The 14009-nt window shown below is 33.4% G+C and overlaps 1 protein-coding gene across 4 annotated transcripts in view; it reads left to right on the top strand.

The window, feature by feature from the left end:
• The window catches only part of DOP1A (DOP1 leucine zipper like protein A), a 91691-nt gene that overhangs the window by 30066 nt on the left and 47616 nt on the right, over window positions 1-14009 (top strand). For all 4 annotated transcript variants that reach the window (XM_032484519.1, XM_032484521.1, XM_032484522.1 and 1 more), the window contains exons 4-9: window positions 422-592; window positions 2500-2689; window positions 5762-5860; window positions 11545-11644; window positions 12392-12501; window positions 13391-13499. In XM_032484519.1, the coding sequence (XP_032340410.1) occupies window positions 422-592; window positions 2500-2689; window positions 5762-5860; window positions 11545-11644; window positions 12392-12501; window positions 13391-13499 (779 nt within the window). The remainder of the gene's footprint in view (window positions 1-421; window positions 593-2499; window positions 2690-5761; window positions 5861-11544; window positions 11645-12391; window positions 12502-13390; window positions 13500-14009) is intronic.

Below are 14009 nucleotides of genomic sequence, written 5' to 3' on the forward strand. Positions count from 1 at the left end.
ACTTGACTGATTGCAAGTTAGAGTAGAAGATTTTTTTTTAAAGAATCAAGGATCACTCCTAGATGTATAGCTTTTGATCAAGTAGGTAGACAGTGATGCCATGTTTTGAAATGGAAATTACAGGGGAAGGATCAGGTTTTTGTGGGGGAAAGAGGGAGAATTCTGTTTATGAGCTGTGAAATTTGAAGACCTTGTGAAACAGCTAGGTAGCCACTTGCATTATGACTGTGAAGCTCAGGTGAGGACCTGGGTTGATTTAATGGATATAGAAGTCATCACTATATAGGATGTCATTTTAAGCTGAGCACTATAAGTTACTATGTCATAAAAAATAAAAGATTTATACACACATGTAGGTACATATGAATTAATATTTTGTAGTTATTTTGCCCCCTGCTTTTGTTTGTTTGTTTTTGAATAGTTCTGGACTATTTCCTCTTCTTGCAAATGCTGCCATGTCAGTGAAACCAACGTTGCTCAGTTTATATGAGATGTATTATCTGCCTTTGGGTAAAACACTGAAGCCTGGTCTACAAGGATTGCTAACTGGTATTCTTCCTGGCTTAGAAGAAGGATCAGAGTACTATGAGAGGTAAGATGGTACTGTTACTGTGCAGCTAAGTAATCAGTCATGGATTTGTCAGCAAGCATCCTTAAATCAGTAATAATTAGTATCGTAGAAACTAATTATTCTAAACACTTCAATGTATCACCTGAAGATTTCCAATTTCCATAGCAAAAAAATTAATTGTAGTACATCTAGTCTGTGTATCACACTGAAATTTTAGCTAGGTATTAAGAGCACAGACTTGGGAGGTGGAAGAACTGGGTTCAAATCCTGGTTCAACACTGTGTGAGCTTAGGAAAACTGTTCCCCATTTCTGAACTTTATTCAGTTTCCTCATCTATAAAAAAGCATGATACTTATTTCATTGTGTTACTGTAATATTGAAATCACTTAATCCAGGGCCTAGCTCATATGTCACTCCAAAAATTGTAACCCCTAATTTAAAATACTAACACAATAGATAGGATATTTAAATTAATAAGAATGGGAAATTGGGCCATGTGCCATCAATTTTTAAATTGTTAATGGTGGAAAATGGCCTAGCACCAAGGGCAGTGCTATTTCAATAGCTGTTTACATGATACTCTTGATATTTTAACTCTTCAAAGAAAATGATTTGATCTGTTTTAATCCTTTATTATTTCTTTGGAAGTTAATAGTGATAAACAATACTTGATGGCATTAAGTATCTTTAATATCTATATTACTGATATTCTTACCAAGAAGGAAATTATGAATTAAGGTGGCAGAAATAGAAAACATGAAATTTATTTTTATGAATACACTTACTGATTTTAAATAATTTATTCAAGTACATTATTATATTAATTCTCCTAAGAGAAGCATGATTCAATACCATTTTATAACTGTTAGTTACAATTAAAATTTTAACATAGAAATTGAATAATGATATTTATGACTGTGATATTTCTATGATTTATCTTGTTATGTGTCTTAGTCCTTTGGGCTGCTGTAACAAAATACCACAACCTGGATAGAAATTCATTTTCAAAAATTCAGAAATTCAGAAATAAATTCAGAAATTTATTTCTCATAGTTTTGGAGGCTGGTAGTCCAAGATCAGGGTGCCAGCATGGTCATGTTCTGGTGAAAACCTACTTCCTGGTTCACAGCCAGACACTTTTGCCTGTGTCCTCACATATAGAAGGGGCTATGGAGCTCTGTTGGGATTTCTTTCATAAAAACACTATTCTTCATATGGACTCCACCCTCATGACTTAGGCACCTCCCAAAGGCTCCACCTTCCAAGACCATCACTTTGAGGGGTTAGGTTTTATTTAACATATAAATTTTGAGGAAACACAAACATTCAGACCATAGCATTATGTTTTGCTGTTTGCTATGACAATGTAATAAATTTTTGTGTATTACATTGTTTATCTTATGTTTAAAACAAATGAAAAGTAACTGATCTCTAAAGGTAGGTCTTAATAAGGCAATAATACATGTTTGATTTTGTCATAGGTCTAATTCATGTTGTGAATTACATAATGTGATTTCAAAGAGAAGGAAATATTTAGGAATATCCTTTAAGATTTTGTAGAAAATCAGAAGATAAGTTCTGCTATAGATTAGTAGGAACTAAAATGTATATGGGTTTATTAGCCCACTGAGTTAGATGGTACTTGTGGAGGTGTTTTTGTTGTTATCTTCATTTTACAGATGAGGAAACTGAACTGAAGAAAGATTAACTGGTTTCCCTAAATTACACAGCTCGTAAATGGTGGAGCCAGGACTTAAATCCAGTTCTCTGACTCAGTAGTCTATCTTCTGTCACACTTGTGTCCAGCGTGGAACATGTGACCATGGCCCAGATGCTTTCATACCATTCTGCAAGAGGATAATGATTTAGGTTTAACAAAGTGAAACTAAACGTTTCCCTTTTTAAACCACTTTATTTTGTCCTTCAGAACAAACACACTCCTGGAAAAGGTGGCTGCAGCAGTGGACCAGTCAGCATTCTACAGTGCCCTCTGGGGGAGTCTTCTCACCAGTCCTGCTGTGCGTTTACCTGGAATCACGTATGTTCTCGCCCATTTGAACAGGAAGCTTTCCATGGAAGATCAGCTTTATATAATTGGCAGTGATATTGAGCTAATGGTAGGTCTCTTTGTGGTTGCTCATGTAACTAATAGTTCTGTATAGCCAGACACACTCACAGTTCTAGGTACCGACAAACAAAGTTCCTTTTTTCATGGAGCTTACATTTTTAATCAAGGAAACTTAAAGACCAAAATAGTTATTAATTATTATTTCGAAAAGCTTCAATTTTTTCGTGGAAAAGGAATTATTATTTACGTATTATCTCCATCATCTGTTATTCAAGCAAATAAATGATCTTTATTACTTTCTTGCTAACTGATCAGACCACTGTTAACATAGTCACATTCATTCTGTTATTCTGAAGTGGACCTTCTCTTGGATCATAGCTTCTCTTCATGGGAGAATCAAATTTCGGACAAAGTGATAACCATATTCTGTATGGGACTGTGCAGGAGGTTGTATTACTAAAGCAGATGGTGAAAGATAGTTGCAAAAATCACACTGATTGCTTACTTATAGTTTTTAACTTCAAGATTAAGAACAGGAGGAAACCTTTTATCTCTATAGTGTTGTACCCTTAAAAATGAGCAAGGAGTCAAAAACAAAGAAACACTCAAAGGTCATTTTTTTTTTAATTTTTTTAATTGTGATTAATCACTCACAAGCCCTTGTAAACACTGGCCTATTTTCTATTCATTTAGCTGTGCTTTTTACAGAATGTTGCATAAATAGAATCATACAGTTTTAGCTGTTGTCTGGTTTCCTTCACTTTGTGTAACACACTTGAGAATCATCCGTGTTTTTGCATGTATCAGTAGTTCTTTTAAATTGCTATGTAGTATTGTATGAATGTACCACAGTTTGTTTATTCTTCCTAGTTTGGGGCAGTTATGAATAAAATTAATACAAAAATTTGCATACAGTTATTTCTTTGGACATATGTTCTTATTTCTTGGAAAATACCTAGGGATGACATTCCTGGTTCATATGGTAGATAAGTGTTTAACTCTTTTTTAGTAATGGCTTTATTGAGATAATTCACATACTGTGAAATTTATCCTATTGAATTTTAAAATTCAGTTGTTTTGAAAATATTCACAGAGTTGTATAACTACCACCACTATCTAATTTGAGAACATTTTCATAACCCTGGAAAGAAACCCCATACCCATTAATCTCATTACATTTCTTCCTCACTCCTGTCCCTGGCAACCACTAATCTGCTTTCTCTTTGTATAGATCTGCCTATTATGGACATTTCAAATAAATGAAATTATATAATACGTAGCCTTTTATGAATGGCTTCTCTACTTACCATACTATTTTCAAGATTCATTCATATTGAAGCATGTATCGATACTTTATTCCTTTTTATAGCTGAGTAAAACTCTATCATATGGACATAACACATTTTATCTATCAGTTGATTACAGCTTGGGTTGCTTCTACTTTTTAAATAAATTTAATAAATAATTCTTTATGAGCTTTCATGTATACGTTTTTGCGTAGACAGAAGTTCATATCTTCTGGGTATACACCTAGTAGTGGAATTACTGGGTCATATAGTAACTCTGTTTAACTTTTTAAGGAACTGGCAAACTTTTTCAAAATGACTTCTTCACTAATTCACATTCCATTAGCAATATATAAGGGTTCCCATTTTCCACGCCCTTTTCAATACTTGTTAATGGCTGTCTTTTTTATTATAGCTGTTCTATTGGGTGTGAAGTGTTACTGTGATTTTGATTTGAGTTTCCCTAATAACTAATAATGTTGAACATATTTGTGGTTATTGGCCATTTTTATATCTTCTTTGGAGAAATGTCTATTCATATTCTTTGCCCATTATTTAAATTGGGTTATTTTTCTTTTTGTTGTTGAGTTGTAGGAGTTCTTTATATACTTGGGAATTAAATTCTTTTCATATGTATGATTTAAAAATATTTTCTCCCATTCTATGGATTATCTCCTCACTTTCTTGATAGTGCCCTTTGAAGCACAGAAATTATAATTTTGATCAAATCTCATTTATCTGTTTTCTTATCATTTGTGCTGTTGGTGTTAGATATTACCTAAGAAATAGTGTCTAATCTAAGGTCAAATAGACTTACTCCTACAATTTCTTCTACTAAATTATGTTCTAAGGTTATAAGAAACTACCAAACTATTTTCCACGTGTATTGTTGCATTTCCTTTTAATGACTTCATGATAGCTTTAAAGAAGTCATTTTTTAAAATTTCTTCAAAAAACAAGTGCCATAATTGGTAAACTATTTACTACGAAGGACTAGCCTCTTTATTATGCAAAGAACTACTATAAATAAGTAAATATTAACAGTCAAGTAGGAAAATGGATTTGAACAGGTACTTAACCTAAAGGAAATAAAAATAATTTTTAAAATTCTAATAAGATACCAGTTTTCATATATCAAATTGGCAAAAACAAAAAATGCATGGATAAACAGGAAAAACAAATTGTCACACATAGCTGGTGAGACTATAAATATACATAACCTTAAGAGAAAGCATTACACTATTTAAATTGCAACTGCATATGTCCCAAGATCTGGCAAGTCTACTTTGAAGGATTTAGCCTACAGGTGTGTTTGTACATTACATAACTATATTGCAACATTATTTACAATAATGAATGGTTGCAAACAATATAAATGTCCAGCATTAGAAGCCTAGTTAAATAAATTAAGATTTACCTATGAAGGGAAGCATTTCTTTGGCTATAAAAAAAAAAAATGAAGCTCTTTATGTAGTGTTAAGGAAAGCTCTTCAGAATATGTTAAATGAAAAAGGCAAAGTTTGGGATATATGCATGCATGTTTTTATTTAATCATATTTGCAGAAAATATTCACCAGTAATACTGGTTGCTTGCAAAAAGGAAACTGGGTGGTTGGAAACATGGTAGAGAACCTTTGACTATGTACTCTTATTTTTAAAACCATTATAATGTATTTATCTATTCAAAACAATGTAAATACATTTAATTAGTGATTTTAAAAGAAAGCTCAGAAGCATGCTTTTATTTTTTGGAGAAAATGAAGCATTGTTACATTTTCATGGTAAATATTTTCCAGTGTAATAGACAATAGATACTAAAGACTCTCTTATTTTAGGTAGAAGCAGTAAGTACTTCAGTGCAGGATTCAAGTGTACTCGTACAGAGAAGCACGCTGGACCTCATACTCTTCTGTTTTCCATTCCACATGAGTCAGGTAAAACATTAATGCTGTTATCAATATAAGGCATCCTTTGGAAATTCATAGATTCCTGATGTGTAGTTATTTTCTTTATTTGGATTTAAGTTGGATTGTTTTGTTTTATAAACCAGTAAGTACATAAAAACAAGTTCCTTTTTTAAGGATTGGAATTGGGGAAAATAAGCTTTATTGATTTGGATAAGAATATGGAAAATGAAATCGATTATTTCATACCTTTAAAAAAAAAGAAGTTCTAACCTATAAAAAGCAAGAGCTACTGTGTTCATTGCCAGCTCTGAGTGAGCCAAGACTCTGAGACCCAGGCCTTCTACCCAGTGGTTATCTTCCTCTTGTAATCTTTTCTTGGTTTGGTAATTTCAAGGATGTATGTCAGACCCTTAGCAGAGTTGGCTGTAACTTGAAAGCCAGATATTTAGTCACTCTGACATTCTCTGGTACACTTGAACCTTGAACAACATGGATTTGAACTGCTCGGGTCCACTTATACACAGACATTTTTCAGTAGCAAATACCGCAGTACTGTGTCCACAGTTGGTTGAATCCAGGGATGTGGAACTGCAGATACGTAGGGCTGACTACAAATTAGACTTGGATTTTCGACTGCAGGGAGCTGTCAGTGCCCCTAACCCCTCGTTGTTCATGGGTCAGCTGTACTTTCATTGCATGAGAACAGCTAACAAATCATGAATGAAACTGGAACTTAATTTAGTCAGTGTCCTCATTTTTAAGGAAGTGATCTAAATTATTTTATGTTCTAAACCCTGATGAGGGGTGATTTAGAGCACCAGTGTGTAAGTGTTCAGAATGGTAGAACTATATAATTAACATAAGTAGTAAGAGGTGGAGAATTTTTACCTTGGAAAAGTAAGTTTCTAAAATTAGCGGAAAAGACTATTACTTGGGGTTTTGTGGTTAGTAAATAGTGAATATTCACTATGATTGGCCATGCTTAAATTTTTCTTTATACAGTTTGAAATTGGATTAATAATTAAAGGATTTTACACTTCATTGCCTATGCTGTTCCGAATAATAGGAACAGTGTATTAAAGGGGTGGGACATAAACCACCCCTAGTTTCTATTTTGAGACTTTCCATCCTGAAGCCAGGGGCCTTCATTCTGCCTCTGGCTTTTCACAGAAATGCCTGCTGGGACATATCAGTGTAGTCTAAACTTACCAATATAGAGGTGGGCAAGCAGCCCACAAGGTAAGAATGATTTTTTACTCTTTAAAATGCTCATAAAAGTAAACAAAGAATATCCAAAGGAAATGAATGTGGCTTAAAAGCCTGAAATGTTTATTATCTCACCCTTTATTGAAAAAATTTATTGAGCTTTTAAGCATTCCCATTGCTTTCTTCCCTTCCAGACATTCAACATGATTTGTCTTTCTGTACACTGATAGATGATTCAGCAAGATCTAAGAAATTAAGTCTTGGTAGACTTAAATTGAGGAGAACAATGTAATGTCACTAGACTAGTGTTTCTCAGCCTTTTTTCAACCTGAGCTTCCTTCGTACTTTCTTATTCTACCGCCTCTGTATCCCTACCAGCCAAGAAGATTTGTCTCTAGCCTTACCTACTATAGCCATGTTGAATATGTTTTTTAAAGATACATACTCTATCCAGACCCAGTTCTAACACTCTTCCCCCATTACTATACCGTATTACTAGATTACCTGAGAATAAAGATCATGACAAAATAATCTTTGTTCCCACATTCCTTCTTTCCATGTCTTGCATATAATAAACTCATAACAGGTATTGATTGCAGTTGTAATTTAAGAGGGCCTTCATTACATTATCCCACAAAGAGTGATTGCTGTTAAAGAGCTTCAGCAGTTGATGAGTTGTTAGACTCTTTTTACTTATTTTATGGAAAGTTGACCCTAATCTCTAGAAGTAAGACCTTTGAAATTGTAATAGAATTTTTTTCCATATTAGAAATATGTAGTGATGTCAGTAGTAATCAAGAAGTGACTTTTTGCTTTCTTAAGAGTAGTTTTTCTCTCAAAGTTAGATTGGAAGACATTAGTACTTTTCAAGATCTCACAACAAAATCTATAATATACATATCTGATGTTAGATAGATTAGCTGTTTTTTGGCTTCAGTACCCCATTACACTCTTCAAAAATATGGAGAATCCTAAAAATTATTTTGGCTATGTAAGTTAGATCTGTCTATATTTATCATTATAAATTAAAACTGACAAATTTTAAAATATTTACCAATTCATTTAAAAATAATAACAATGTTCTCACATTAGTATAAAATAATATTTTATGAAACTATTTCCAACACATTAGAAAAATCAATCGATTAGCATAGTTTTTTAAACATTTTAATTGATTTATAATCATTTTACAATGTTGTGTCAAGTTCCAGTGTAAAGGACAATTTTTCAGTTACAAATGAACATGTATATAATTCATTGTCACATTTTTTTCTCTATGAGCTACCATAAGATCTTGTATATATTTCCCTGTGCTCTACAGTATAATCTTGTTTATCTATTCTACATTTTGAAATCCCAGTCTATCCCTTCCCACCCCATGCCACTACAAGCTTGTATTCTATGTCTATGAGTTTGTTTCTGTTTTGTATTTATGCTTTTGTTTTTTGGGTTTTTTTTTTGTCTTTTTGTTTTTTAGATTCCACATATGAGTGATCTCATATGGTATTTTTTTTTTCTTTCTGGCTTACTTCACTTAAATGACATTCTCCAGGAACATCCATGTTGCTGCAAATGGCGTTATGTTGTCATTTTATGACTGCATAGTATTCCATTGTATAAATATACCACATCTTCTTTATCCAGTCACCTGTTGATGGACATTTAGGCTGTTTCCATGTCTTGGCTATTGTATATAGTGCTGCTATGAACATTGGGGTGCAGGTGTCATTTTGAAGTAGGGTTCCTTCTGGATATATGCCCAGGAGCAGGATTCCTGGGTCATACGGTAAGTCTATTCCTAGTCTTTTGAGGCATCTCCATACTGTTTTCCACAGTGGCTGTACCAAACTGCATTCCCACCAGCAGTGTAGGAGGGTTCCCCTTTCTCCACAGCCTCTCCAGCATTTGTCATTTGTGGATTTTTGAATGATGGCCATTCTGACTGGTATGAGGTGATAACCTCATTGTAGTTTTGATTTGCATTTTCTGATAATTAGTGATATTGAGCATTTTTTCATGTGCCTATTGATCATTTGTATGTCTTCTTGGAGAACTGCTTGTTTAGGTCTTCTGCCCACTTTTGGATTGGGTTGTTTACTTTTTTCTTATTAAGTTGTATGAGCTGCTTATATATTCTGGAGATCAAGCCTTTGTCGGTTTCATTTGCAAAAATTTTCTCCCATTCCGTAGGTTGTCTTTTTGTTTTCTTATAGTTTCCTTTGCTGTGCAGAAGCTTGTTAAGTTTCATTAGGTCCCATTTGTTTATTCTTGCTTGTATTTTATAGATTAGCATAGTTTTATGTTTTTGCAAGTCTCTTTAATGTTTGGTCTAGTAGTAGAAAGCAGAATGTTCATATCTACTTCTGCACTCTGTTGTGATTTTCTTCTTTTGATTGAAGTATATAAATTAAACTTGTTCTCACACAGATACAGTTGAAAAAGGAAGGAGTATTTTAATAGTCTTTTTTAAAATAGTGTATTCTTCTTCGATACTACACCAAAATTCAACGAGCTGTAGTTTAAAAAAAAAATTAGTTATAATATGAAAGCTAGTATCATATCAATGAACTTTTCAGTCTGTTTCATTAAAATCCACTAGTCAGTCTTACACTTTGAATCTTTTTCCCGCACATGCTTTTATGACATCATGATGAGTTGTTTTGAAAATGTTGGTTTACTGAATTACGCAGATCTCCCAGGTATTAACACAACAAACTGTCACATTTACTACAGTCACCACTAATTACATCAGTAAAGTTTTTAGATATTGGGAAGCTTTCAAACCAATTGAAGTCATGTAATTTCAAGTCGAATATAAATTTACAAAATTCTAATTTCTTCTTGGAAGCTCAAATTTTATTATTTATAACAAGGAATATTAATTGTTTTCCTTGAAGGGACAAGCTGACTTTATTGTTGAGAAAATATCTGCCATGTGTCCAAGCCTGAATAATCATAGCTCAAATCAGTCATTCTTTTAGGTAAAAGTGGTACTCTGTGACAAAAGCTGGTAATTAACTCTCAACTCACCCAGTCACACAAGTGCTTTTCCTGGAGATCTCCATCATCTCCATGACTCAAAGGTCAATATTTAATAAAATAAATGTTTGCTGTTTCATCAGTAGCATTCTTAAGTGAAACTGACTTTGTTTTCTTTTTTTGTTTTGCTTTACTGCAAGTACCAGACAATAAAAAATACAGTGACTACAAGTACAGTGGATGCCACTGCTGGTCCTGCTGCTTTTTGTGCTAAGATGCCAGCAGTTTTACCCACTGTTGCATGATCGGAGCAAATGTTAACACATCAAAAAAGGCAAATAACATCTTGGTATTGTTACAAATACAGCTTTTACCTTGTGGACCTCCTAAAAGGGTCTTAGGGATCCCCAGGGGTCTGGGATCGCCGTTGAGAATTGCTTACGTTAGTAGAAGACATCTGTGTTCTGATGAGTGGTCATATTTTGTCACCTGTTGATAATTTGTGTTCTGTCATATGTCAGTTATTTCTATGAGATTCCTTTAAGATAAATAAGCTGGGCAAATCCCTTTCTAAAGCTGTTAAGAAGCGTGGTGCAGTAAAAAGTTGACTAATCTGGTTAAGGAGAGGATCTTTCTCTTATTATCTAGGGCACTAACCAGACATTTAGGTCTGAGGCCCCCTGAGGCTCTGGTGCTTTATTCTTAAGTGGTTATGAGACTAGTTGATTTCCGCCTTAATCTTCTAATGCTCAAATGCCAAGATTCTGTTCTACCATGATTATCTAGTAATATTCTTAAAATTGACTGCAATTTAATTAACTGCCTTTTTTCCTTTAACTTTAACCCTTTTACCTAAAATGATATTCCTTTAGTAAAACATATTTTAAACATGTAATTGAGGCTATTAAGAAAGAGGCAAAGACAAAACTGAATTATTTCTCTTTAAAAGATCTGAAGTAAAATGAAAAAAAATTAAGATTTATTAAAGCTGGGTGATGGGTACAAAAAGGATTCATTATGTTGTTTTCTGTAGTCCTCTATGTTTGAAATACAAGATAAAATTTAAAAACAACAACAAGAAATGAAAGACTTGGAATTGATGAAGATAGTGAACTTCTAAAGAGTTTATAGTTAGTTGACACCACTGTGAATGTGAAAAACTAAAGGCTTACTGTTGTCTGGTATCTGTCCCATCTTCCTTCATTTTCTTTGTTTTATGTAAGATTTTGCTAATACGAGATAGGATAAAGAACTTGAAAATGGAGGTTAAAATAATTCAGTTGTAGTTTTAGCCATGCGACTAAGTAGCTGTGTTCCCTAACTTTTCTTATTTCCTAATCAATAAACTGGAAGTAATAATTCCTGCATGTGAAAGATCAAATGAGATAACATTGTATGAAAGTACTTCATAAGCCTAAAAGTTCTGAATGTATTGCAAGGTATTGTTTTTTTAAGGAGAAAAAAATTAATATATTTTTGTATATGATTAAGTACAACGAAATTCCCAACTTTCCCAACTGCTGCAGGCCACTCGACCAGATATGATCAGGATCTTGTCAGCAGCCCTTCACGTAGTGCTAAGGAGGGATATGTCCCTGAACCGAAGACTTTACGCATGGCTTCTCGGTAGGTGTTTGACGTGTGTGGTCTCAGCTGGGAAAGGATGAAGGGAAAATTTCCATACATAAGTATTATCAACTTTATGTCTGTCCAAAATGAAGAAACTAAAAGTTTACTTAAATGGAAAATGAAAACAGGATTGATTGTGTATTGTGTGAAAAAATCATAAAGCTTGTTAGTCGAAGAAGCTGTTTTAATCCATGGTTCGTGTTCCCTTTGATAAGATTTTTTCCCCTTATAAATTGAGGCTGTTATGCTATAAGTATGTAGACAAAGAAGAGTAAATTAATAATCAAAATAATGACATAATTTCCAAAACTTCAAAAGGAATCAGGACTCATACTGCTGTCCCACACATGGTGCCAGTCTCCCACTCAGGCAGTAAGATACTGTGTAAACTTTGTTCTTCCATACTTTTTGTGAGTGTTTGGCCAGTCTTCACAACTCTTCACTGCCTAGCGTGAGAAGACACAATGTAACTTATTTTAGATTTTTTGAATCTTCAGTTATTTCACTCTTCATAAGATTGAAAAAAATAAGAGGAATTCTGGAAGTATACTATGATACTCACTTATGTATTGAATTGGTTTCCCTTTATTAAACTATCTAAAATGATCTCTCTTGCTGACATTGATTGGGCTCTAATTGGTAAGTGTTTAGTGCTGTTTTTGAGATATTTGCTGTTTTGGTTTTTAGTGAAGAACAGTTTTAAGAATTCTGTTTTAATTTATTTTACAATTCGTTTCCATGGAGGTTTTGATAACAACGGTGCTATCATAGGACCCAGAAGCACAAGACACAGTAATCCTGAAGAACACGCCACTTACTATTTCACTACCTTTTCAAAAGAATTGTTGGTTCAGGTAATGGATGCTTCCATTGTACTTTTGGTTACTCTGTGACCAGTACAGTTACTCAACAAGTAACAAGTAAGACAAAGTTCTGCCTTAAATGAATTAAATCACAGTTAAGAGTTGGAGACAAGACTCACAAATTTCCTCAGAATGACTGTTACAAGCAAATGCCTACCATAAAATGAATGTCATGAATGGTAAGCTAGACTCATTTTTGGGTAAGTCCAGAATCTTTTTGTTTTCCCCCATTAACTTTGTTTTCATTATTTTATTACAACATAGTTGCAGCTTCTAACCTGTCTGACCTATGAAAGTTGGCACCTTTCCAAAAGTGGGCCAGAACCAGTGTTGTTAACTCTGGTATTCCAGGGAAATCTGGGTTGCAACAGGAATCTAAATGTGGTAAAACTACTATTGTGATGGAGATATTAAAATGACCCATAGGATTACTTCATATTATTTTTGCTTCAATTATATCTATTCAAGATATCTCAAAATAAACTGAGAAAGTAATGGGAAAGTAATCACATTATAGCAAATACTGCCGGGATAATGTGTCATAATTTGGGGCATGTTGACTTTCGAGGGAATGTTTTATTTTTTGGGGAATCAATCAAGTAATTCATGAATTTATTTTTCTAGATTTTCTTTAATTTTGTCATTTTTTTCTAGAGGAAATATAAGCACTTCTTTTTTTTTTTCTGTCAAGACAAATGAATATAACTTCTTTTTCCCCTAGCAGAGGGAAAAAAGTTAACTTCAGCAAAAGAGCTTTGGAAAAGCAATAGGAGATACAAATCTCCGTTTACGTATGGTTGTATATAAAAATATTTTTCTTCAGAAACAAATATTTGAGTCTGTTTGCTTAAATGACTAATGTACTTTTTCTTTTTTAAAGGCAATGGTAGGGATCTTACAAGTGAATGGATTTGGAGAAGAGAGCACTTTAATGCAGGATCTAAAACCTTTCCGTATTTTGATCAGCCTACTGGACAAACCTGAGCTAGGTAATATATACTGTCCTATGCATAAGATCGCATGTGGTTGTTTTCTATTGTTTCATGATAAAAGTAAAATAAAATCATTAGAAAAATTGCTGTATTTTGGTGTGGCCTTTAAATACAGGTTCTCAATAATTTCTTACCTAAAATTCACTCTAGAATGTTAAGAAGACATAAATGTACATCCAACTGATATGTTATTGCATATCTGCTCTGTACTACATACATGTGGAGGAGTCACTGTAACTAAGCTCTTCATTATCCTGATTAAGTTACTGAAATTGATACATTTATGATCAGTCATGGCTATCATAGTTCACAGAATTCAAGGACTTGGGCAAAAAAAGTATTTTTGTTATATCCTTGAACTTTGTTCCGCACATGCCGTTTGTTTTGTGTGCTTTCCCTTTCTTCATTGTGTATTCATGTGTTAGATCTACTGGGAAGTTAGTTATGGCACCTGGGACAGAAATGAAGGAAAACTAAATATTAGCAACAATAAAATAAAATAAAGTA

Source organism: Camelus ferus, chromosome 8 (genome assembly GCF_009834535.1).
Source record: "Camelus ferus isolate YT-003-E chromosome 8, BCGSAC_Cfer_1.0, whole genome shotgun sequence".
NCBI classification, from domain to species: Eukaryota; Metazoa; Chordata; class Mammalia; order Artiodactyla; family Camelidae; genus Camelus; species Camelus ferus.